The sequence below is a fragment of the Eublepharis macularius genome, chromosome 1, assembly GCF_028583425.1.
Source record: "Eublepharis macularius isolate TG4126 chromosome 1, MPM_Emac_v1.0, whole genome shotgun sequence".
NCBI lineage: Eukaryota > Metazoa > Chordata > Lepidosauria > Squamata > Eublepharidae > Eublepharis > Eublepharis macularius.
The window spans coordinates 98,156,460-98,183,074 of NC_072790.1; the positions used below are offsets into that span (position 1 = coordinate 98,156,460).

Consider the following 26,615-nt stretch of genomic DNA (forward strand, 5'->3'; position numbering starts at 1 on the left):
GCCAAGAAAACGTCGTGATGCAATGTCCCCCCATGAGTCAGTAATGACTCGGTGCTTGCACAGGGGACTACCTTTACTTTTACCTTTACTTGCCATTAACAAGCTAGTTCATAAAGCAGAAATCGGGTGACAACAGCTCTGCCCTTGATGAAACTACTCTGCAGTCAGGCTGGCTTTCCTTTCTTCCCTTCTTCTTGAGGGGAGCTTCCTTTATAGTCCCAGCAGCTGGAGGAAGGGTAAAGCAGATGGTAAACAGCTCTGTCCTTGATGAGCCAGTCTCTCCCCAGGCAAGCAGGCACTCATATGTTCATGTGGTCTTCCATCCCCTCAACAACTTTTTTGCCATTAGCTAAATATAAGGGCTGTGCTGCTGGCTGACTTAACTTGGATTATCTTTGGGTTACTCTGATAGGGACATCTGCTGTTAAGCGAAGGTCTATTTTGCACTCAGACACTCTTAAGTTTACAAGGACATTGGGATAAAGGGAACATTTTAAAAGTTAAGTCTCAGCACAAACAGCTATATTGTTTAAATGAAGTTGACAAGTGTAAGGCTGCTTGAATAGTTCCATTATATTTTTGCAGTGTTATGGTTTTATAGTAATTTAGCGGTTCACAAACTTTTTGAATTGATACCCACTAATAAACTTACTGTAGTTTTGGGGCTTGCTTGAAAGTAACCCTATGCTTTGATCAGCCCCAGCAGCATGGCTTGTGGCATTTACTGTTTCTATGGTTTGATACCATTAATTTCAATTGCTGTTGCATTGAAACTGTATTCATTTTGAACAAACAACATTTAATTTTTTAATGTTAAACTGGAGTCACTTTCTAATAAAAATACTTCTTTCAGTTGTGACTTATTTGGGCATACTGTTCCTCCAGTAGTGAGTTAATACAGATTTTTTTAATGATGAAAGAGGGTTAAATATTTTTACCTATAAATTTTTAATTTGCTGTTTAAAATTATTTTAATCCCAGTTTTATTCTGTTTTTGCTGCTACTCTTTTCTTGATGTGTTTATTGTTATTTATGACTACGGATTGTTGGAAACTGCCTTGAAGAGCTGTATATGAACAGGCAGAGAGTGTCTATTTTCTAAACTTTTAGCTGTTCTAGAATAGCACATCAGGCAACGTTCACTTCTGTCTACAATTGGAGTGGAAATCTCCCAAATGATTTCATCTCACAGGACAGAGCAATGTAGATTAGACAATGAAACTATTTTTCAATATTTATCTAAAAAATGGCTATATATATGTTCTTAAATATAGCATAAGGAGTCCCGTGGCGCAGAGTGGTAAACTGCAGTACTGCAGCCCAAGCTCTGCTTATGACCTGAGTTCAATCCTGGCGGAAGCTGGATTCAAGTAACCAGCTCAAGGTTGAATCAGCCTTCCAAGGTCGGTAAAATAAGAACCCAGGTTCCTGGGGGTAAAGTGTAGATGACTGGGGAAGGCAATGGCAAATCGCCCCATAACAAAAGTCTACCAAGAAAATGTCGTGCTGCGACGTCCCCCCATGGGTCAGCAATGACTCAGTGCTTCCACAGGGGCCTACCTTCATCTAAATACAGCATATGATGTATGATGGTATATATAGCATGAAATGTGATCTTTTTACAAACTCTCAACTACTTCTTTGCCTTTTCCCTGTTTATTTTTGCAATAGGAAGAGTGGGGAATTGGGTGAATGGATTTGGTGGTGTCAGAGTCAAGTGTCCTCAAGATCACTTGCTCATAGTTAACATGTAGCTGAGACCCAGCTAGGCATGCCCCTTGAACAGCAGCAGTGCCACTATCCCAGTTAGAATAGTTTTCTGCTTGCAGAATTCTTTCTAAGGGGATTTGTGCAGGCCAAAAATGTGAATCCCCAGAAGTGATTCCCTAGTCAGTTAAAACAATGTGCTTGTAGCCAAATAAGCTAGCAAGTTAAGACAGTGTTCAACCTGCTAAACCTCTGTGTTGCTAAGGCTCTTGCACTTCAATGCTAAAAACAGCAACCAATAAATGCAGACCAATATGTCATCTTTGTGACCAAAATGCAAAGCTGTGGTTAGGAGAGAGAAACCACTGAGACAGAAAAATATCTTGAACTTGACAGTGTCGGTGTATAGAGTTTCCTGTTGCTTTTCTATTAAGATAGATGGATATTGATTTTGCCTTATGATTCTATATGTTGTAACATTCTTCCTGTTCCAAGTTATAAAGGATTAAATTTGCAGTATTTTCACAGCTTAATATACATTTGTTCTGTGAGGCTCAAGCATTTGAAAACTTGTGTGTGCAGCTTTTAAAAAAAACATGGCTACAAATTTCAGATAATAATTTTGAAGTAAATGAAACTGAAGAGGAAGAAAACTACTGGAATATGAAAATTTTGCCAATTTTACACGAATTAGAGACTGGTACGTAATCTTTCTTGTATAAAACCTGTTATAGCTCTCACAAAATTATCCGTTCGTTGCTTAAAGAAATTGACAGGTTGTAAGTGGTTCTAAATTTGCACCTAAATTACCTCCTAACCCTGTAGGTAGCCTATAGGGCTGAGTTTCTGAGGTTATCTGTCTTTCTATAATTTTTTTCCCTGCCAAGAATGGCCTGTTTTTATCCTCTAAGGAGGTTAAGAGTGGCAAATATGTTTCTTTCCCCTTCTCCCTAACCTGGTGAGCTATATGGCTGAGTGAAAATTTGAACCCATGTCTCCCAAGTCCTTGTTCAGCACTCTAGTCACTATGCCACTATAACTGATTTAATTGTTTTAAGAGTCTGTTTGCTGCATTTGGACCCAGGAACCAGCAGCCTGGCTCTTTAAGTATTGAAATAAAAAAAAAAACCCTTAACCATGTAAGGAAACAACCTAGTAGAACTGGAGGTTCCCATTTGTAAACAGCAGTGGTAGGGGTAAATTTCCTTACAGTGCTGCAGAATCCAGGAGCTTGGAGGCCTTCTAGAGTCCCATTCTTGCTCTTTGTGATGTCACATAGTATTTTTGTTATTGAGATAGGAAGAGAAAGGTAAGAAACATGGTCCTCATCTCCCTTCCCCTTTCTTTACACATGGGGAATGTGTAGAATTTTTCTTTCCCTTCACTTATTTGCTTCCACTCAGTATTGCTGTTCAAAGTCAGAATGAAGACTGTCATGCTGTCAGGATTCCATGGCAGCACGAGGCTCTGTGCATACTCAGTCCTGATCTTGGCTAGTTTGGGACAGTTTTTTATTTTTTTAGCAAGCAGGAAAATTGTATTTTTAGCATACCTGGGAGTGGTGCCTGCCTGCCTCATTGCTGGAGACCCCATTAGTTGGTTAGGTGATCAGCACTAGAGATGAGCACGAACAGAAAACCCCCGAACAGCATGTTAGTTGTTCGTTGCCATCCACTAACAGGGACTCACGAACAACCACAAACATGGCCCTGTTCACAAACATGTTCGTGGTTGGCTGTTCGTGGGGGCCAGCAGGCTCTCCTCCAGCCATCATCCAAGTCAAGATCCCTTCTGCACCACTCCCAGAAACCTGACCTGAGCAGGCACCAGGAAAGGCACCAGTAATAAATAATAGCTTGGCCCAGAGCCTGGCAGCAGCCCTGGAACTTGAAGGGGTAGATCCCTATCCCATCACACACAAAGAAAATTCAAGCTCCAATGCACTCTCTTTATCAAAATGCCAGTAGCAACTGTCTCTCCACTGTCTGCAAAGTCAGAGCTGGGAGACCCCCCCCCCTGCTCTTTGCTCCCTTGTTGTAACAAATTTGGAGGTCCACACTTGAAAGGAAGACCTGCCTATCAAGCGAAATTGGGCTTAGATTGGGGTTTCCAAGGCAACAGCAGGAGTTCAGACAGAGTTCAGACAATCCCTGCCTAAGTTGCCAAGGAAATTGATTGCAGGTGCTAGACCGTCTGGCTTGACGAACAGCAACGAACAAGGCTTGCAACGACCACCTGTTCATTTAGAATGCGGCCTCACGAACCGCTTGTTTGTGAACAGCAGATTTGACTGTTCGTGGCTTTTTTTTTGTTCGTATTGCTGTTCATGCCCATCTCTAATCAGCACATGGCCACCAGTTAGAGCAAACAAATTGACAGCCAATGAGGAATCATGGGAATGGAGAGATATTTGCTCCCTATATATCCTCCATCTACCCTCTCCAAGGTTTTGTAAGGTCTTAGGGGTTAAAATGAACCAAATTTACCTTCTCCCCCCCCACCCTTAATTAACTCTCAACTGCTGTGAGCAGTGTGTGTCTCCTTGGGTATGCTCAGTCCTCATCAGGCAATTTTGGGGGGGGGGGTTCTGTTAGATCATTTATGGAATCATATTCTATTGCATAACTGGGAAGTTTCTTGTGTATGCATATGAACATACTGTAAATGTTCTTTGAATACTTAAAAGAACATTTACAGTAGCAGCTTTATACCTTGTATCTGTAGCTTTCATATCAAACTCCAGTCAATCAGTCACTCTTCCTCCTTTTCTTAGTTTTTAAAAAAAAGATATTTGTATCTTAGCCATGCATGCCTAGTATATAGGCTGACTGTAGTAACAGTAGTCAGTGTGTAGGACTCATAATTTAGCCAGATAAATGCTCAGGAGGAATAATCACATGCAATTCCAAACACTTTGGTGGTGGGATGGGGGGGGGATGCTGGCTTGAGATCTTGAAGCAATCACAGCAGCTTCCTTTTGCCACAGTGATTCAGATGATTTCCTGCAGCCCGTACGTGGCACTTAAGTGTGCTGCCATTATGGAGGATAGAGAAGGGATTTTGGCCTATAGAAGCCATGGAAACTGCTGCAAAGCTGCACTTGCCAAAAACCAGTAGTCAAAGAGGGGGTAGGTTTTTCTTGAGGTGCAGCATTTGCTTCCTTGTAAGGACCTAAAGGAAGTTCCTGGATTGAGCCTGTTAGTGCTTAAATTAGAAAAATCATTGTGCTTGTTACTAAATGTTTTACAACTTGCTTTATTTTTCTTCTGGTTATTTTCACATTGTTTTGTTTGCTCAGCAGTTTAACAAATATAACTTGATACTTCTGCATTCTTCTTTTTCACACCAGAGGACAATGTAGAAAACCTTTGCCATGCCTGTGCCATTCTCTATCAAGTCTTGGTGGAAGGAAATATGCTTGGCAAGCGATTTAAAAGGAGAAGTTTGTTTCTGAAGACTTTGTATAAATTATGTGACATTGCTTCAGATCCCCTTGGCCTGAAACTAGCAAAAATAATTCTGGGTGTAAGTTAAACTATTTAGTGATTATGAGCAGTATGATGTATAGTATATCCTGTGAGCTTGGTGCTTGTGTGAAGTTGCACTTTATATTTTGCAAAATGTAATTAAGTTTAATTTCTAGAATGGTAATTAAGCATGAGAAGTAGAATTCCTCAGTGAATGAGCTGATCAAAAGTTAGCATTTATTTTTTACATTTCATATTCTGACCGTAACGGTAAGTTCACTTTGAACTCCAGAAGATTAAAGTATTGAAAGTAAGTCTTCATGTGTAAATAACAGTATGTTAAATGTACATTAAGTGAAATTAGTCAACACTCAGTGAACATGGTTATACCCACAAGAGGTAGCTATAATGATGCGAGAGAGTTTCTCACCTCATGTCACAGAGCCCATCTGCCTGAACCTGAATGTATTTCCTTAAGTCAATGCAACTTGATTTCAAGTAAATGCTTCCAGGACCTGGAACTGTCAAAGTGACAGCAACACAAATAACGTATCTGCACTGGTACTCAACAGTTGGCAATATGTGATAGAGAAGAATAGCAAAACAAGTCCCCAAATCTTTCTATGTAAAAAGCAAGCCTTATTGGTGACGATGTACTTTTTATCCTGGTGCGCCTGTGCACAACAGGATTGGTTGTGGCCAATGCAGCCTCCAGAAGGTGCTGCTGTGGCGTGGCGACGTCATTTCCAGAAGTGATGTTGTTGTGCCGGCCGTGGGAATGTTTCTGGAAGTGACATCACCGTGTCATGCCCCGAGCGTGCGTGCAAAGTGCATGCGCAAAGAAGAACCTTGTTTGGAGCACAAGTTAAGTGCCAGGGACTCTACCCTCCCAGTGGGTAAACGTGCCAGGGACTCCACCCTCCCAGCAGGTAAATCCCAGTGGCGGGCAAACTCCTGGGGACTTTCCCCCTTGTCTGCTGATCTCCCAGCAATCAGCGGGAGGTGGTAAGCTCCCGGAGGTTGCCCACCACTGCAGGCACCTCAGGAACACATGCCGTGTGCACTCCCAACAGGCGTGGTGATGTTACTTCCAGAAGTGATGTCATGCCAGCTGTGGGAGCATTCCCGTGCTTCATTTGGGAATGATTTGGGCTCCAAACGGGCCAAATCAGCCCCAAGCGGAGCACAGGAGCATTCACACGGCTGGCACGGTGACATCATTTCCGAAATGGACATCACTGTGTCAGCCCTTGAGCTCATGTGCAAAGCGCACACACGAAGAACCTCATGCCGAGCGCAAGGTAAGTGCCAGGGACTTTACCCTCCCAATGGGAGGGGAGAGGGACCTGGCAACCCTAAGCTTGAAAGTCCTATAAGTTGTTAAGTATTTTCTAACTTTTTGGTCAGTAAAAAGGAATTATCCTGTCAATGTCTTATAAAAAAAATTCTAATAGATCAACAGGATTGCAAAGATTAGGGCACATAACTTAAAGCTTTGTTTTCCTGACCCTTTTCATTGGAAAAACCATGAACTAGCCCCTCAAAGTCAATTTCTGTTGCAAGTTCACATTCAGTAGACAAGATGACTAGATGACTTAATTATTCTTGCCCCCATTGTAGAACACCTCCAATTTTTGATGAGTGCTAGCTTGCTGAAATTTCTTTCCGTTTCTTCCAGTCACTTGTAGGTACAGTTACCAGGTCCCTCTGGCAACTGGCTGTCATGGTGGGACTTACTGGATCACGGGAGGGCATCATGTCGCTGGTGACACACTGATATCACTCCCGTGTGTCCAGAAGTGATGTCAACATGTTGCAAGGTGGTGCCGGGGACACTCTGGTATTTGGGGGAAATTCTACGGTTTAACCATGGAGTTTTCCCAAATCCTCTGCCTCGACTGGAGAAATGGCAATCCTGGTCACTGGCAGCATGCAAAAAATCTGTAGGGCTTTGCACATTTCCCTGAAAATTAGTTGCCACAGACTCAGTGTTTATATTGAAATCATTTCCATCTTGATTTTGTTCATCTGCTTCCCTAGTTCCTGTATTGTTACCTGACTGTAAAAAGGCCTTGTCTGATTTGAGAACCTAGATCATAGATTGGTTTCCTTTAGTTTCTTTTTGTTCCCTTTTTTAACCTCCTTATGTTTATGGCTGCCTCATTTGTATTTGTAGCTAACCCCAGACAAGGCAGCATGGAGTGTGTATGTTTGTAACTATGAGTGAATTAGACACTTACATATATTTTGGGCCTGCAGATCCTACAGGAAGCAATAGCAGCACTTGCTCTCACTGTCTCATGCTGCTTTTCTTTGCCCTTCCCACCAGATGTCCCTCCCTCCTTTTGTCCTGCCTGTGCAAAAAGAACTCTTGAGTTTTTTAGTTCTTGATGAGAGGCACATGAGGCTCCGCAGTTCAGAATGTGGCTCAGTGTTCAGAATGTGTAACCTCAATTTGTTTCTCATGTTAATAGAAACTACAGCCAGGACTGGGCCCCTTTGGACCTTTGGTAAAGTATATCCCCTCCCCACAGTGTGGGGGCCCTGGTAGAATCTGCTCAATGTGATCTTGGGCAATTTTCTCAGTTCTCCATGTATCTCATATTGATGGTTCTTGTTCCAAAATAAAGACGTGGAAAAATCCAGACAAATAAAAAATATTTTCAGTGGCCTGTAGGACTTGGTAATTATCTCTGTGATTTCGAACCCTTAAACTCCAGTTGTGAAGTGTTTATTTCCATAAAATAGAATTCAGATAATGAATACGATACAGATAAAATGTGAACCTCCTTATCCCTGTAGAAATCAGTATGACTTAAACACATGGATATTTTGGTTTCTATGTGTTTACTCTGTATCACTCAGGAAGAATACTTCCCCTTTTATCTTGAAGATGCTCTATACTTTCCAGTGCTTCAGAAAAAATGCTGTACATATCACTCGAATTGTGTGCCCAGTAACCTGCTTCACCAGCTGTTCTTTAAGTTATAATAACTTAGCCAATGTGCTGTAGTGGTTAGAGTGTCTGTCTAGTATCTGTAAAACCTAGGTTTAGATCCCCATTCTACTATGGGAGCAGGCTGGGTGACGTTTGGCGAGTAATACAGTCTCAGCCTAACTTACCTCACAGGGCTGTTGACAGGATAAAATGGAGCAGCGGAGAACAATGTAAACTGTTTTGGGTGCCCACTGGGAAGAAAAGTGGGGTATAAATGAAGTAAATCGATAAGTAGTCAGATATTCCTGTAAAACTACACATGTAGAAACTGTGATTGTTATCCCAGTTGGAGTCCTTTGTTAGGACTAAACATAAGGTTCCCACCTCTCAAACTGTACACTGTAAGTTAAAGAAGAAAACAAATTAGAATTTGTAAGATAATATCTGAAGTCAAATTGTATATTTTCTCTTGAACATGTCAGTGAAGGATCAGTCATGATTTCATTGACATTATTTCTCCTCACTTTCCCATCTTCTTTGCAGTTGAAAGTGAGTGGGAAAAACTTGCTTAATGTCTGCAAACTTGTATTTAAAATCAGTAGAAATGAAAAAAACGATTCCCTCATTCAGAGTGATCAGATATTGGGTAAGTACTCTTATTTTATACATATTACTGATAACTTGCTAACATGATGAAAAATGAGTAGAAACTAGAACTAATGTATTAATGGATTTTAGACTCATTTTGGTGTTTATATTTTTAACTCCTCTGTTACATGCTGACCATTTTTAATTTAGTGATCAAAAATTTCCATAGTTGGTGATCTGCATTCAGACCAGGAGAGTAAAGCTGATTTGCTTCTGTGGTCTGCCATTGTTACAATATTTAACCTATCTAGATCATTTTAAAGTAAGCAACAAGTGTTGTCTTCTGATACTATAAAAAGTAAAGAACTGATATAGCTCCAGGCTACATTATCATCATCATGATCATCATCATTATTAATATTCTTGATTTTCTCCATAGATTCTCTGCTAGAACTTCTGAGAGCTGAAGACCTCCAAGTGAACACAGAGGCCTTCCTCTATTGTATTGGTGCTCTAAAGTTCATTTCTGGAAATACAAGCCTCATTCGTGAGATGGTCAGCAAGGGAACAGTTGAAATTCTGGTACAATTGATGAAACAGATTAATTTAATTAATGAAAATGAACCAGGATTTTGCAGCTCAGGACACCTCTTAGTCCAGGTCAGAATTAAGCTTTTATTTCAACAGGCTGAGAATTTGAATCTGTATGAGAATTACTGAAGTAGTTCTAAATGTATTTAGGTAATTGTATTATAAATATTATAAATATAGTAATCAAAATGTTACAGTGTCTGATATAAGTTTCTTTGATTCCAGTGGGATGTCATTGTGTTTTTCTGTTACTCAAAGAAAATTGTAATATTCCGTCTGAGGAGGAGGGATCTCATGAACAACCGTATGTTCTTTCAAGAATTGTTCATGTAGCTGTGAATCACGGTTTGTCATTATGGCTTAGATCCACCAGAATTTTTCTTCTGTCTATGGAGCACAGTTTTTTCTCTCTCTTGCTGTAGTCCAAAATGCCTCAATACCTCCCCAAATGCTATTCCACATCCCCTGGGAGCAGCATTGGGAGAGGGGACACATTTTGAGCTTTAGCACAAGGCAAGCAGTTGCATTCCATAGTCATGGTAAAGCTGTGATGGATCCAAGTCTGTGTCTGAACCAAGCCTTACAGTGCATTCCTAAGCAGAGTTACATCTTTCTAAGCCCATCCAATGGGGTACTAGGAGGGTGTGACTCTCCATTGGATTGTATTTTAAGAGTGGAAACAGGCTCTGTAAGGAAGTTGGCTTGGTTTTACCTAACTGTACACTTTGCACCTAGTATTAGTAGAGAGAGTGTACTTGGATGGTAATGAGGTTATTGTGATAGGGCAGGGTTGCGCCAAACATACTTCCTAAAGATTTCCCCAAGAGGCACTTGAACTTAATTCTTTTGCTTTTTAGATAGTATCTGAGAGAGCAGTGCAGCAACACGTTGCAACTCATTGCTGGCTTTCCTTATAAATGATTTTGATAAATTATTTGTAATTTATAGTCTGCCTTTCATGCAGAGACTGAAGACGAATTTTAGAATTTAAAACAATATAATAGGAATAGTTTAAGACATGACATATAAGAATGCAGTCACAACCAACATGCAACCGGTGCTTGGCTGTCTGCGAGAGAAGCGTCTGATTGCATGTCGGTTGTGATTAAGATTGAGATCAAATATTAGCCCTTGACAAAGATTGCACGCAAAACAAGTTACCCCTGCTGGCATCTCATTGTGCAGGGCCCTTTGCTGTAGCTGTCGTGCTCCCTTCTTTCCATCAGTGATCCTATCTGTGAAGAGATATTGGTGTTACCAAAATTAAATGTTGAATGATCAGCAATGTAAACTGAATTATATCAACATGTCATTCATTTTAGTGCATTAATACAGATTAAAGTGCAAAGCGCAAAAAGTGCTGTTATAAATTCCTATGACAAATCCCTTTACACAGTAGAAAATTATATAGTCATCTCCATTTATACAATAAAGAACAATAATGTTACATATATATATGATGGCCGCAGAAATAAACAATCCTTAAAGATTAAACTTACTCCCCAGGAGTGGATGTTCTTCTCAAAACTGTGAAGCAGAATGCCAATGCAAGAAAAGTCTACTAGGCAGAATGCCAATGCAAGGAAAGTCAAATAAACTTCCAGTATCCAGTTGATCATACAACTGAAGCCTGCCTGTGGTCAGATCCTAGGTGGCATTTACCATATTTCACCAGTTTTGTGTCAGCAGTACTGTTACCAATTTACCTTCAATTTCTATTTGAGGGGCTGTGGTTGAATGTTAAATTCCTTCATGTCTTGGGCCCATGTATTTGACAGAACACTTTTATCTCTACTACATTTATAAACATTAAGCTAACAGGTGTTATTACTGTAGTTATGCTCTCTGCCTGCCAGGTGAAATTACAGATGTCCCCATTTAGAACTTGCCAGCAAGCAGGGGTTTGATTATTTTGACTAGTCTGTATCATTATGGCAAGTTTACCAAAAAAATGATAGAATTGGTGTCTGTTTCCCTTATTCTATTATTTAGGAAGGTAAGAGCAATCTCAGAGAGAGGCTGTTTCCAGGGAAGATTAGAAAAAGGATGGAAAGTTGGTGAAGCAAAGAACTGCAAGATGGATGTTCTGGATAGCAGCAGTAGTGGATGAGAAGGCACATGTGCCAATACCTGTAGTGATGTAACATGGAAAATAGTGCCTTATGTCTGACAAGAGTGGAACACAAAAAGAGGGAGCACAGATTGGATTAAGGCCTTCTTAGGCTTGTGCTAAAGAGTAGTGGAAATGAATTTTGGCTATTTATGGAGAGTGGTTGCCCGCTCTTTGTTTCGAATTACCGGGGGCGATGAGTTTCCATCCATCATCATTACATCTCTCTATATACCAAATGTGACATCAGCATGAAGACTTTTATATGTGATGGAATTGTGCGCAAATGGTCATAATCATCACAAGCTCCCACCTGTCAGGAAAAATTTATTGTGACTACTGCACACAGTTTTACCACAGCCAAGGAACATATATACAGGCTGGGTCAGATAAAGTAAGGAAGGATTAAAAATAGATTAAAACTAGCGCAAGGTATGGACACAGTCTATTACTTTTCCTCAAGCTGCTCCCCAAGAAAATCCTCCTCCTCCTCATGCCATCTTCCCCGGGTTTTGTGCTGCTGCACTTTTTTCCAAGTCTCACATGGGAACACTGCGTCTTACTCAGTGTGTTGGTATTGCAGCTGTCTCTCACTCAGCCCAGATAACTTTCTGCCCACGGGTGCACCCTCCAGTTATATCAAAGTAGCCCTGCCACCACTACCCCTCAGTGAACCCGAGGTCAATCTTAACAACAACTGAAACAATCTGCCTCGCAGAGGGGCACCTTCCCTCATGACAAACAGTCACTTCAAGTATTATGCTGGGGCTTGCTGCACACACCTGCAGCGACAAGTCCAGGATAGTGTCACATCCAAGCTCCAGCAGTTCTGGAGTGGCTGCTGCAATGGGGAAAGCCTTAAATGGCCACTTGTCGCATGCGTTCCAGAGATTCCCACTACTGTGTGTGCAGAGACACAAAAGTACATAATAACAACCATGACTGAAGCCTCGGAGCACCCCTCAATTGTAAGAGCTTGGTAGCCCCGTACAGATGCACTGTACTGCATTGGGGGTGGGGGGAGCTGGACCACACTTTGCTGCTCACCCTCTCTCACATGAATGAACATCACCCAGTGGGGTCTGTAGGAAGCAATAGTCTCTCTACTGGCTACCCCCTGTAACTAGAGCCAGAGATGTTAAGAGAGCCATAGTTACTCCCAACTGTATAGAAAAGTTGGTGCCAATTAAGGTAACTTTGAGCCACTCTGAAAAAATCTTTATGGAGAGAGCACATTATAAATATTGTGAATAAATAATACTTCACTATAATGTTTGATTAACCACCCCCACTATCAATGTTAATGTTGTAGTCATCTTTGTTTAGAGGTAGGAACTGGGAGGGGGGTGTAAATCCCAGACAACTGTAGTCATGATAGTATTGACTTCATCCAGTACGACTAGAAAAGGTGCTGCAATAGCAACAGAAATGAAAAAGGATTCAAATCCAGTGGCACCTTATAGACAACAACATTTTCAGGGTATAAGCTTTTAAGAGTCAAAGCTCCCTTTGGATACTTTGACTCTCAAAAACTTATACCCTGAAAATTAGCCTCTAGAATCTGTTGCCACAGATGTTCAGAGGCAGTATATATCATAGCACCATATTTGGGGGATGAGAAATAAAGGAGGGGTGTTGCTTTCGGCACTGTGAGGCTGTTGAGCGCCTCCTTTATTTTTAACAGCTATTTCCCATAGTTGCTATGTACCTGCAGCTTCTCCAGACCCAACTCTTTAAAAAGCTACACTTCTAGCTTGGCCCTTAGGTACAAGGGCAATAGAGTAGTTGTCAATGTAAACAACCAAGCATTATGGTGATAGTATAAGACCACCTGATTTCATGTCAGTGGGTAGATCCACAAGAAAGGGTCCTTTTATTTACTCAGATCTGTCTCTTCTTGCTGGTGTCTTCCCAGGTGGGGAATCCCCTGACCTTCAGGACTTGTTGGGGGGGCGGGGCTGGGGATTACAATAGGAAGGGGATACAGTAAAGCCCTTTTTGGTGAGCAAAATATCACTTGTAGTTATTGGATCTAGGCTACTGCCTTGACTCTTAAGCTTAATCCATACAATGATAGAATTGGTGTTGGTTGGTGGAGCGTGAGATACATCTTTCATTACATAGTATAACATTGATTAAGTTTTGTTATTGCTTTGTTGATTTTGTTGGATTATAACCAACAAATGGGCTGCAAGGATTTGCAGGGGGAAGCTAATCTCCTCCTTTCTCACTATTACCTCTTTCCCTTTCCTGAAAGCCCTCTATAACCTTTCCTGTTTCTTTCTCTCATTTTCACCTTCCCAGACTCCCTATATCTGCCCCCCACCTTCAGCTTTCCCTCCTTCCCTTGCCCTGGCAGCTTCTCCCTAACTCTGGCCAGGTTGCATGCTGCTGGCTGAGCTGGGACCAGTTGCATGGTAGGGAACTTGCAAGGACTTGCGGAAAGTACTTCATTTTCCCCTGTATTCCCTTTCAACATTATTTTCTCTTTCTCTCCTCCTGGCAGCTCCTGTATCCTTACCTTGCCCTTCTTCCTTCTCTCCTTCACAACCATCAACCAACCTATCTTTTGTTTACCCCTCCATCTTCAGCTATATTTATTATTTATTTACTTTGTTTATATCCTGCAATTTATTTTATTTACTTATTTTATTCAATTTATATTCCGCTTTCCCCACAAGCGGGCTCAGAGCGGATCACAGGCAGTAATAAATACAATAAAACAGGTTGCATAAATTAGATTAAAACATACCAGTCAGTCTAAAACGGACAGTCACATCCATATTACAGATCACTTTCAAATGAGCATTGCCACCTCTCCCCCCCAGCCATTTGTCTGGGACTGATAAAGGACCGAGAAACCAGGGGGAGGAGGTTGTCGGTTCTTTCAAGATGATCATCTTCTTCCACCCTTGTCTCAGTCACACGTACCAGGTCCATATCAATCACAGTAAAATACTCGTGTAGTGCTCTGGTCTTATTATTGATGGACCTGGCATTACACAACATCAGTGCTGGAGAAGGACTTACATTCCTAGCCCCACAACCAGCATACCTCGGGATGGGGCACAAGTTAGAAAGAAACCGAGCAATGCCATATCTCCATGTCCTTTCCCTCCAAGACCTTTCCCTACCACCGTACCTTCCACTGGGAATCCCGGCTCCATAATACACACACATTATTACATCATTCTCTTCTCCATTTTAGACTGAGTGTGTGTGACTGGTCTGGAGCCACCCAGTGAATTTCCATGGCAATATGGGGATTCAAATCTGGGTTTCCCAGTTCCTAGTCCAACACTAACCACTACACTACACTGGCTTTTGTGGGTTGGCTGCTGTTGAACAACAGCAAGCAGCCAGGCCGTCATGCTGTCAGACTGTGGCTAGATAAGGCACTCTCTGCAAGGTTCCCTTTAGAAGCAAGAATAAGTCCAGTGTCTGGCAAAGGAAGTTTTATTGCAGAAAAGGTCCATTATAGTCCACTGTCCTGAATAGGAGACTCAGGATGGTACATGATCATTGTTACCAATGAAGAGCAAGCATAGGATACAGAGTAACAATACCCATCTGGAACAGCCTCCCCCCACAGTTCTCAAAACAACATCTTTCAGTCCTGGGAAGCTGCTCTCCTTCAAGGCCAATGCTTGGTGGAACGGTGTTAGACACAACAATCTCCTCTGGTGGGAATGCTGCCTGGGAACTGGTGCACCTGGGGAGAAAGCACTTAAACACTAGAAGCATTAGAAAATGGAGTCAGTACAGTTTAGATATATACTGGACCTGACATTCTGCCCCCCTTAAAATAGATCCCCCCCAGGCTTATATGGATAGCGAGTATGAAAAGCTTTGGTTAATCTAGGAGCATGAACATGTGCAGAGTTCACCCATTCATCGTAACCAGAATCAAAGTCCTTCCAGCGAATGAGGTAAAAAAGCTGGTTTCGCTTGAGCTTAGAGTCCAAGATTTGTTGTACCTCATAGTGTATTTGGTCGTCAATCAAAGTTGGAATGGGTGGAGCTTTGATGTGCCATTTGTTGTCGGTGGGAGCTCTTTTTAGAAGGCTGACGTGGAACGTATCATGCACATGGCGCAGGTTTTTAGGCAAAGTTACAGCAACAGTTACCTTATTTATTATTTTGCGCACAGGAAAAGGTCCCAGGAATTTTAGAGCGAGTTTGCGGCTGGTTTGAGCTAGCTTTAGGTTCTTTGTGGAAATATATACATGATCTCCAGGTTGTAATTCCCATTCGGCCACACGATGGCGATCTGCGTATTTTTTGTAATCCAGTTTGGCTTTTTCAAGGTGTTTCTTAATAAGAGTCCACTGCTGCGCCGCCTCCCCCCACCATGAAGATACATCTGGCAGTTTAGAGGAATGGAGAGGGGGTGCGTCTAACGGGAAGGGATCGAAGTGAGTCCCGTACACAATTTTGAATGGAGCCTCTCCCGTTGAAGCGTGTACACTGTTGTTATAGGAGAATTCGGCTAGGGGGAGAAGGTCCACCCAATTATCTTGTTGAAAATTAATGTAGCAACGAAGAAATTGTTCTAAAATTTGGTTAGTCTTTTCGGATTGTCCGTCGGTTTGTGGGTGGTGGCTTGAACTGATGCCTTGTTCAATATTCAACATTTTCAAAAGCTCCCGCCAGAAGTTGGCAACGAACTGTCCGCCGCGATCCGAAATCACCTTGGACGGAAAAGAATGTAATTTCACGATGTGTTTTAAAAACAGATCCGCTAGCTTTCGCGCGGAGGGTATAGCAGTACAGGGGATAAAATGTGCTTGTTTGGAGAACAGATCTACCACCACTAAAATACAATTATGTCCTTTTGAGATAGGTAGATCAGTAATAAAATCCATGGATATTACTTCCCAGGGTCTGTTTGGTGTTTCCAATGGTTGCAGGAGACCCGGAGGCTTCCCTTTCCTGGTTTTGGCGCTGAGGCAAACAGGACAGGAACTAACGTATTGGGAAATGTCTTTGCGCATGCCCGGCCACCAGAATTGTCTTTGGACGAGATGCAAAGTTTTTAGATACCCATAATGTCCAGCAGTGGGAGCATCATGACAGCGCTGCAAAATTTCCAGTCGGAGGCTGTCTGGGACATACAACTTGCCCCCGGCCAACCAATCCCCTTGTGGGGATTGGGTCAGTTTGCTCCGCGGAGCTCTATCCCCCTCCTTCTCTATTTCAGCTTTAAGTTTCGATTTCCATTCCTGGTTGGCTGGGAGGGGCTGCTTGGCGCGGCTGCGAGTAGTCACCACGCCCCCAAGTTGCTTAGGCGAGAAGACCGTGTCGACCGTCTCCGCCCGTTTGCTCTTATGTTGGGGCATGCGCGATAGGGCGTCCGCCAGAAAGTTAGTTTTGCCCGGGAGATAATTTAGAGTGAAGTTGAATTTCGAAAAGAATTCCGCCCACCGCAATTGCTTGGCATTCAGTCTGCGTGGGCTCCGGAGGGCCTCCAAATTTTTATGGTCTGTCCAGACCTCAAAAGGGTATCGTGCCCCCTCCAGCCAATGTCTCCAGTTAGTAAGGGCTGCTTTTACTGCAAAGGCCTCCTTCTCCCACACATTCCAATTCCTTTCCGCCGCAGAAAATTTTCTAGACAAGAACGCACAAGGACGCAATTTCCCATCCTCCCCCTTCTGTAGCAAAACCCCCCCTATCGCCGTATCGCTGGCGTCGACCTGTACTATGAAGGGGGATTGTTCGTTGGGGTGGGAGAGGATGGGTTCTGTTACAAATTGTTCTTTTAGGCAGTCGAAAGCCGTTTGGCAATCGGGGGTCCATTGTAATTTGGAAGAGGGTTTCTTAGCTTGGTCCCCTTTATCTTTGGTTTTCAGCAGTTCTGTTAAGGGGAGCGTGATTTGGGCGAAATTTGCTATGAAGTCTCTATAAAAGTTTGCAAAACCCAGGAAGGATTGCAGTTCTTTGCGGGTGGTGGGCGTTTGCCAATCTTGTATCGCCTGTATTTTGGCTGGATCCATTTTCAGACCCTCTTGGGAGATACAATACCCAAGGTAAGTGAGTTCTGTTTTATGGAATTCACATTTGGACAATTTGATGGGCAGTTTATTCCTCATCAAGGTGGCCAGGACCTTTTGTACCATTTGAACATGTTCTTCCTCGGTGTCCGAATAAATTAAAACATCATCAAGGTACACCACCACCCCTTTGTACAGAAATTCGTGTAGAACTTCGTTTATCATGGACATGAATACAGACGGGGCTCCCGTCAATCCAAAGGGCATAACTAAGTATTCATATTGTCCGAGGGGCGTATTAAACGCGGTTTTCCACTCATCCCCTGCCTTGATACGAACGTGGAAGTAGGCATCTTTTAGATCTAATTTCGTAAAGATCTTACCTTGGGCCACGACGTTGAGAAGGTCTCGGATGAGCGGTAGAGGATAGGCGTTGTTGGTGGACACTGCGTTCAGTCCTCGGAAATCCGTGCAGAGTCTGAGTCCCCCATCCTTCTTTTTTACGAAGAGGACCGGAGCGGCGTGGGGGCTAGAGGCTGGGCGGATGAACCCACGTTGAAGGTTGGTGTCGATGAATTTCCGGAGCTCTTCGCGTTCATGGAGACTCATGGGGTAGAGTCTCCCTTTGGGTAGCGAGGCTCCTGGTAAAATTTCCACCGCACAGTCCGTTCGTCGATGCGGGGGTAGAGTGTCCGCTTCCTCCTCCGAGAAAGCGTTTAGAAAAGGCCAGTAAGGTTCGGGTATTTGGTTGACTTCTTCTTGGGTAAGGAGGGCCTTTTCTTTCTGAGTAGGGTCTTCGCCCCAGTTTTGATTCCAACGGTGATTTTCACAGTTGGCGTGACTGAAGGTAATGCATCCCTGTGCCCAGTCTATGTAGGGGTTGTGATCACATAGCCATTTGCTGCCTAGGATTAACGGGTACTTGGCAGTAGAGCTGATGACAAAGGACCTCTTCTCCCAATGTTGTCCCATGCCTGTGATCACCGGGATGGTTTCAGTTGTAACAGGATTCATGTTGGTACCATCCATTTGTTCAAAGATTACTGGATTTTGTAAATCCCGAGTTGGTAAAACCAGTCCATTACCTAGAGCAGGGGCTATGATGTCTCTTGAGCAGCCCGAGTCGATTAGAGCTTGCACCCGAATGTGCATTTTTCTCTCTGGGTTGATCAGAGTCACGGGCATGAATAAAATGGACCCAGGTGGCCGGTTCGGTGCAGGAACGGGCTTGGGGCGGAACTGTCGTTTGGGCCCTTTTACGACAGATCCATCTCGTTTCCCGACTGGGGGCTCTCTGGATTGACTTCTGCGTTTGGGGAAGCGGGGTCGTATTCCATAACTTCTTCCGCTTCTAGTCCCCTCTCTGAGGCGGGCCTTTGGGAAGCGCCGCGGCCTCTGTTTGCTCGAGGTGCGGGAATCGGGCGTTGGAGAGTAGGAAATGGAGCAAGGGTTGGGCGCCTTAGTTGAAGCGGAGGTCTTTGCACAGGCCGGTAGGGGCATTGTGCTGCAAAGTGACCGGCTTGTCCGCATTGCAAACACAGCCCTTGTTGCCATCTAGCATCTCTCGCTCCACGGGTGGCGTACCCAGCTTCCCGTCCTCCCTTCTGCAAAGTCAAGGGTCTTCTTTGTCCCGTTTGTTGTTGTTGTTCAACCAAACGGACTTCCAAAATGCGATTCTCAACTTCGCATGCAAGTTGGATCCAACCCAACAAGGTAGGGGGATTGTCCTGCATGAGAGCTCTGTCCAAAAGTCTCGGGTTTAGTCCTTGCTTGAACAGGATGATTTTGGTGGACTCCTCACACCTAGGGCATTTGGCAGCCAATTGTCGGAATTTCGTGATATAGTCTCTCGCTGACATGCTGCCCTGTTTAATGGCCTGCAATTCTGTTCGGGCCCTGGTTTCCTCTAAGGGGTCTTCATATTGTGCTCTAATAGCATCTACCAACCCCTGGAGAGTATCGAGTTCTGGGGCCCCGATATTATATAGTCCTACGTACCAGTCCGCTGCTTTCCCTTGTAAGCGGGAGCCGAGATGTTCAATTTGGCTGGCCTCGCTGCCGAAGAGGTGTCCCCACCGGTTGAAGAATTGCACGACTTGCACTAGAAAAAAGCCCAGTTTGGAGGGATCCCCATCAAAAGTGGCTTCCAGTTTCACCCAACCCATTGGGAGGTCTTGCCTCGGAGCCGGTGCTGGGTAGAAGTCCGCCGGAAGCATCAATGGCACTTGAGGTATGGGGGGACCCGGTTGTGCTAGCGGTGCTGGTTGCGCTGGCGGCGGCATCACCGGTTGAGCCGGGGGTAGCGGCCTCGGCTGGGCTGGCGGTGGTGCTCTCGGCTGGGCTGGTGGTGGTGCTCTCGGCTGGGCTGGTGGCGGCAGTCTGGGTCGGGCAGGCGGCTGCAATCTCGGTCTGGCTGGTGGCAATGCAGGAGGTGCTGGCCGTAGCGGTTGAGGTGTTTGCAGTTGAGGTCGGTGCGGCGGAGTAATGATCGGCCGCTGAGGGGTGGGTTGGTGGGGTCGTAGTGGTGTAGGCCCCATCGGTTGGTTCGGAGGTGGTCTTACGGGCTGCTCCAGTGGCAAACGTATCGGCTGCAGCGGCGGGGTTAGTTGTGGTCGAAGCGGAAGGGGCCGCAGCGGCGAAGGCTTAATGGGTGGTGGGCCGCGCGGGCTTGCCCCTCTTGGCGTCGTGTCTCTGGGACGCACAGGCTGGTCTTGTGGCGCCGGTAGAACTTCCCCCGAGGTTTGCTGAATAGGAACCACTTCTAGCGGTCGTTGCGGTAATTCCTCCTCAGAAGGGGCCGGGAGTTCTTCCGTCTGACCCGGCCGAACTGTTGTTGGAGAAGCGGGAGGGTGTATCACTGTCGTCTCGGTTGGACGGGTTGGTCCCTCTCCTTCTCTTGGCTCCTCCGCTGGAGTCTCCTCGGGAGACGGATCCCCGTCCAATTTAGGGGGTTCCGTTGGAGTCCCTCCGGGCACCTCAGCTGGAGTATCCCCGCTCGGCGGAGTTTCGTTTAGTCCAGGGTGTTCCGCGGGCGATTCTCCCGGTTCTTCAGGGTAGGTTTCCTCCTCTCCCGAAGGTAGCGGCTGCTGCGGGTCGACCTCCACTGGATAGGACATGACACTTTGAAGGGTGGCAATTTGTATCGCCATTTCTTCAGGCGAGATTCTCTCTCCTGCCCCCATTGACGAGATTAGGTGAATGGCATGCGCCAAACTTTCCTCCATATCGATCAGCCTAGCTTCCAACTGTTGCATTCGGCTAGGATCCGGTTGCCCCATCACGGAACCTCCCTCAGTTGTACTCACCGGGGAAAACGGCCCCCAGGGCGGAGGATCGCCTTGATCGACTCGCGATCTCGCTGCTAGAATTCCTTTGGCTAGGCCCGTCACGGCCGAGATGCCGGAGTCTACAGCATGGGTACGGCTTTGTATTTGCACCCAACTTTGCTCAGGAACTTCCGTTGGCTCTTTCCACGGGGCAAGTTCCGAATAATCCCAACTCAGGGCGCCGCGGCGAGATGTGTTCCCGTCCGTCCGTTCGGTCGTCCGGTTCCAAAACAGCCACGGTTGGCTGCTGTCCAGCTCAGGGACCGTCTCTAGGCTTCGGCGCCCGTCCATCGAAACTCTTGGATGTAGCCCTCCGGCCCGGCGCTCCCGTGTTTCTCGGGGTCGGGCTCCCCACTCCGACGGGGTGGGTAGCGAGAGCAAGGGAAGAGCTGTAGCCCTCGGCCTTGTCCCCTCACTGCTGAGGTCGATGAGAGGCGGTGTAGGCGTCGAAGCACCAGCCCCGGCTGGCACCTGCGATTCTTGGGGTTGCACTGTTTGACTGTCGGGGGACGCATACGGATCAAACAAAGGATCCCTGTCCGGGACTACCTTGGATTCCGCTGGGCCCGACTCAGGCATGATTGGTAACAAAATGTCAGACTGTGGCTAGATAAGGCACTCTCTGCAAGGTTCCCTTTAGAAGCAAGAATAAGTCCAGTGTCTGGCAAAGGAAGTTTTATTGCAGAAAAGGTCCATTATAGTCCACTGTCCTGAATAGGAGACTCAGGATGGTACATGATCATTGTTACCAATGAAGAGCAAGCATAGGATACAGAGTAACAATACCCATCTGGAACAGCCTCCCCCCACAGTTCTCAAAACAACATCTTTCAGTCCTGGGAAGCTGCTCTCCTTCAAGGCCAATGCTTGGTGGAACGGTGTTAGACACAACAATCTCCTCTGGTGGGAATGCTGCCTGGGAACTGGTGCACCTGGGGAGAAAGCACTTAAACACTAGAAGCATTAGAAAATGGAGTCAGTACAGTTTAGATATATACTGGACCTGACACATGCAAGTTGAGTTTTGGGAAGTTGCCCAGTGGTTGCTGCTGGCCCTCAGAGGCCACAACAGCTCTGAAAAGGCCCTAACTCCCTCCTCCTGCCTTTTACTGACAGAAACCAAGCTTGAAGCCTGACAATACTGTTGTGGCTGCCTAGCAACAGCTATTGAGTGCATTTATTTTGTAAAGCTACAGGGTGTCTTTTTATCATATGGTGGGATTTTAGCCACCTCCATGTTACTTTCTTTAAAAGATTTAGATATTTCTGCATATCTGGGGTGTTTTGGGGTTTGTAGAAAGAAATATGTTTGTTGTCTGTTCATGTCTCCAGTCTCCGGCTTTAAGCATCCATAGATTTAGCCATGTTAAGAATAAAATATATTGATGTTGACAGCACTGGTTGGGTGCGGGGCTTTTCACTAAAAGGCCAGGTGACAGTAATTAAATAATATGTAAGAGAGAATAGATGGTGGGCTTTTTTGTATATATCTAGGATGGCCATTAAATACATATTTAAAACTATAAAAGAAGATTGTGCTTTGAAATGCAGCTATCTAAATTGGTTGTATTGCTTGCCTTTCATTCAGTTTCTCATACTGAAAAGCCCAGTTTTAGAAGGTTTTATAAACCATGAGATTAAAGTATTATCTATATTTCGTCTTTAGCATTTTACTAAAACTTTTGCAGGTATAACTTCATAATCTCTTGTAAAATAGATAAAATCTAAGGAATTTCTACTGTATTCATTTAACAACTGACGTGAATCTGAAAGCTGCAAATATATCCAGTTTAAAGAAATAATTGTGGCTAGTCATCTGTAATGACATCAGCGACTTAATATTCCTATCTCCAGAATCTACAAGGGAAACAAATGGTAATTTATGCACTGTTGGAAAAAAGTAGTATATTCTCCATGAAATGTGTAATAACTAAAAAAAATTAAATTATCCAGCAAATAGGGGCAATAATTTTTCTGTTGTTCTATGCATATAGGAAAAAGGACTAGTTTAGTCAGTAAATACAGAGATAACTAGCTCCATCTGCAATACTAGTGACATAGATAAGAAATTGTTATAAAAAACCATGTTGGCTTGCAAACACACATGGGCAGAACTCTGCTAGCCCCATGAGGCTTTCTCGCTTTGGCAACTCTGGAGAGTCAGAGGACCTTCAGAAACCACGTGGGATACAGTATCGGGGTGTGTGTGTGTGTAACTGGAAGGAGGAATTTGCAGAAAGTGCCGTTCGTTCACAAAACCAAGTCATGAAGTGTTGTTAGCACTTTTCACACTTACATTATCCTCATATCTTTGTGTAACATATTAATTTAGTGATTATGACAATATTCTGTAGACTCCTTATTTAATTAACAAATGAAGGTGGTAGGGTATTAGCTTTCCCAATCCGAATGGTGACTATGACCAATATATTTAATTTTTTTCTTTATCCCGTATTGCTGACCTGAAAAGTTGTCTTTGCATTATTCAGCTTTCATGAGAGTGGGTAAGTTGCCTTGAGTGCCAGTGAGGTGGAAAGTAGGAAATAAATAACTGTAACTCCAGCAGTGTCCCATAACTGTGCTTCCCTATGGAGAGGTGTCCACATTTTCTCTACATTCCCTCTTTAAATTCAATACAACTTTAATGATGACAAATGCCCTTGACAATCTTTAAAAGAATTTGAGGTTTGATAATGGACTTGTCATACATCAATACTATTACATAACATCAGAAATTTCAATCCCTAAATCCCACATCTTCCTTGAAAATATCTTTCTCCTGCCACTTACGTATATTATATACTTTATATAAAATCCCACTATTTAATTGCTTGCTAATAAGAAAGCTCTTACACTTCATTCCTTTTCAGCTACAATAACGATATTGAATCTGAAAATACTGAGATGGTGGCTTGTATTCTGAACAAATACCTAGTATGACATCATATGCAAGTTAATTAACAATGCCATCGTAAGTAGGCCTGTTCAGAATCCTTTTCAGGTGTTTTTACTGGGGCTTTTCTCCCAAGGAAGTTTCTTATGGCTTCAGTGTTCTTCCAGTGCCGAGATCCAGCATGAGAAATCTGCAAAAAGCAATATGATTCTGATCAAAAATCTCCTCTGCCATGTGCACAAGCAGTTGCTGCTGGGAGAAGCAAAGGATAAATATGATTTGGTTTTATTTTATTTATTTTTATTTATGTCATTTATAGTCCACCTTTCTCACTGAGACTCAAGGCAGATTACACAGTATGAGATTAGTACAATCAGTATCAAGTACATTTTAATACAGTATCAAGGACATTTCTATAAACAATGCCATAGGATAAATAGATTCAAGTTTAAAAGACATAGTATTAGCAAGAATCCAATACAGAGTAGAAAAAATACTGAAGCAGAACATAATCAATTCTAGGACTTACATTAGACAACATGGAGCACTGGTGGTACATAGGAGTACATATTTCAGGCAGCAGATAATATGTAAGGCAATATAATGATGATGTCTATGGTTCCTAACTCATTAGTGAAGCATCTAAGACCTCTTCCCTACAATACAGCCCTCCCATTTGAGTAAAAAGCCTTTTTGAATAGTTCAGTTTTGCATTGTTTACAAAAAGTCAAGAGAGTGGGGGCTCTTCTGATTTCCTCAGGCAGGTCATTCCACAGGATAGGGGCTACCACAGAGAAAGCCCTGTATGGGCTGCTGCTGACTTCACCCGTGTGCAGCCTGGCACCTGCAGAAGACCCTGTTCAGATGAGTGAAGCTGCCGTGGAGGAACATAGGGAGGGAGGCGGTCCTGTATGTATGCCAGACCAAAGCCATGAAGAACTTTGTATGCAATAACTAATACTTTGAACTGAGCACAGTAACTGATGGGTTGCTAGTAGAGCAACTGTACAGCTGCTCATCCTCCAATCTGATATATGCCCTCATGTGCCAACAATGTCCTTCTGCTCTGTACATTGGACAAACCAGCCAACCTCTACGCAAAAGAATAAATGGACACAAATCTGACATTAGAAATGGAAACGTCCAAAAACCAGTGGGAGAACACTTCAATCTACCAGGACATTCTACCAAAGACTTAAAGGTCGCTGTGGTTCAACAGAAACCTTTCAAAAACAAAATCCAACGGGAGGCTGCCGAATTGGAATTCATATGCAAATTTGACTCTGTCAAGCTGGGACTGAATAGAGACTATGAATGGTTATCACATTATCACAGGTAACAGATTCTCTTTACAGAGGCGTGATCTGGGGGAGCCCAGTGACGCCTGGTGTGGGCTTTCGGGGACCATAGTTCTCTTTGTCAGATGCAGCTGGCAGGGAGAGCTGTGGTTACCGAAGGCTTATACTACATAGGAATTGGATACCTTCATTGCTACAAACTAATACAGCAAACTGACTGCACACCGATGTTTACATTTCCAAGCAAAGGAATGTTTTGATAGCCTCCATGCTAATTGCATTCTGTCCTCTTGTGATTTATGCCCCCTTCTTTCCTCTCTTTTTCTCTCTCTTTCCCCCTCCTCTTCTGTATCTGCCCAGTTTTGATCAGGCATCTGATGAAGAGAACTTGATTCTCGAAAGCTTATGCTATAATAAAATTGGTTAGTCTTAAAGGTGCTACTGGACTCTTTTTGATTCTGTAGGATGGGAGTGATGTTCATGCTCCTGCTCGCTCCTGATAACAGTAGAACTGCAGCATTTTGCACTAATTGGAGCCTCCTAGTTAACTTAGATGGGAGACCTATGTATAGAGCATTTCAATAGTCAAGTCTTGATGTTACCATAGCATGGATCTAGGTGGCCAGGTCGGCCATGTCAAGGTAAGAAGCCATCTTCCAGGCTAGAGTGAGGTTGTAGAAAGCATTTTTTTGCCGCAGTTGTATGTATTTGGACTTTCTTTCAAATAGTAATAGCAATATTACAGCATGTTTTGTATTGCTTAACATTCCTTCTTTAACTGCCAGTGAAGGAATGCATTTAGTTTATGTATTTAAAATCAAATCAAAATTTTTTAGAACCTCCTAGCAAAGTAGGAGTAGAAGCAGTGCAAGATACTGCTCCCTACTCCCAATCCACAAAGTTGATCTAGAAGGAAGCTGAAGTTGATAGTACTGCAAATATCTGAGAGAACCAAGAGAATCTGCCATGGTCTCAGCCACTCATTCTGTCTATCTCCTGAGTCCTTGCTACAAACCAAATTGGAATATGTCTGCCTCATCCAGGAATACCTGGAACTATCCAACCACGGCCTGTTCTAGTACTTCAGCTAAAAATGGATATATGCTTTTATAGTTCCCTGTTCAGCTGTGAAGAGGACCTTCAAAGGATAAGTAATTTATTCACATCTCCTCTAAAGGAAAAAGACAATAGTTTTGAAAATGTTTGTAAAATGGTAAAAGAGAAATATGACATCTACTAATCTGTCTTTTAAAAAAAACTTTAGCTTGTATTACTGTTTCATGTTCTAATGTGTAAATAATCCATAGTAGTGCCTACATGCCTGCAGAGATTGACAGGTTTTCCCACAAAAGATGCCTAGGCAAGATCTAACCTTGTTAAATTTTCAGAAATCCTTGGGATTCATAATAATTTGATGATTTATTAATGCTCAAATATCTTTCTTGCAGCTAACTGCTACTTTGCGAAACTTAGTTGACTTGCCTCAATCAAGGCATAAACTCCTGAGCTATGGAGCAATTCCAGAGCTTTGTTTGATAATGGAGAAACGTATGAATGACAAGGATATATGTACCAATCTGGCCAGAATATTCAGGTACCTTCCTATTTGTTTTTATTATAACACAAGTTAACTCATTTAGCATACATTTTAGAAGCTGCTACATTAGCTATTGAAGTTATAGATTCTGGGTTTTGTTCCATTTGAAA

At 43.6% G+C, this 26,615-nt stretch overlaps 1 protein-coding gene across 1 annotated transcript in view; it reads left to right on the forward strand.

Annotated features, from left to right (window-relative positions):
- The window catches only part of ARMC2 (armadillo repeat containing 2), a 58,081-nt gene that overhangs the window by 19,410 nt on the left and 12,056 nt on the right, over positions 1-26,615 (forward strand). Inside the window, exons 8-12 of the mRNA XM_054980588.1 lie at positions 2,321-2,407; positions 5,057-5,232; positions 8,656-8,758; positions 9,140-9,360; positions 26,357-26,502. Coding sequence (XP_054836563.1) covers positions 2,321-2,407; positions 5,057-5,232; positions 8,656-8,758; positions 9,140-9,360; positions 26,357-26,502 — 733 coding nt within the window. The remainder of the gene's footprint in view (positions 1-2,320; positions 2,408-5,056; positions 5,233-8,655; positions 8,759-9,139; positions 9,361-26,356; positions 26,503-26,615) is intronic.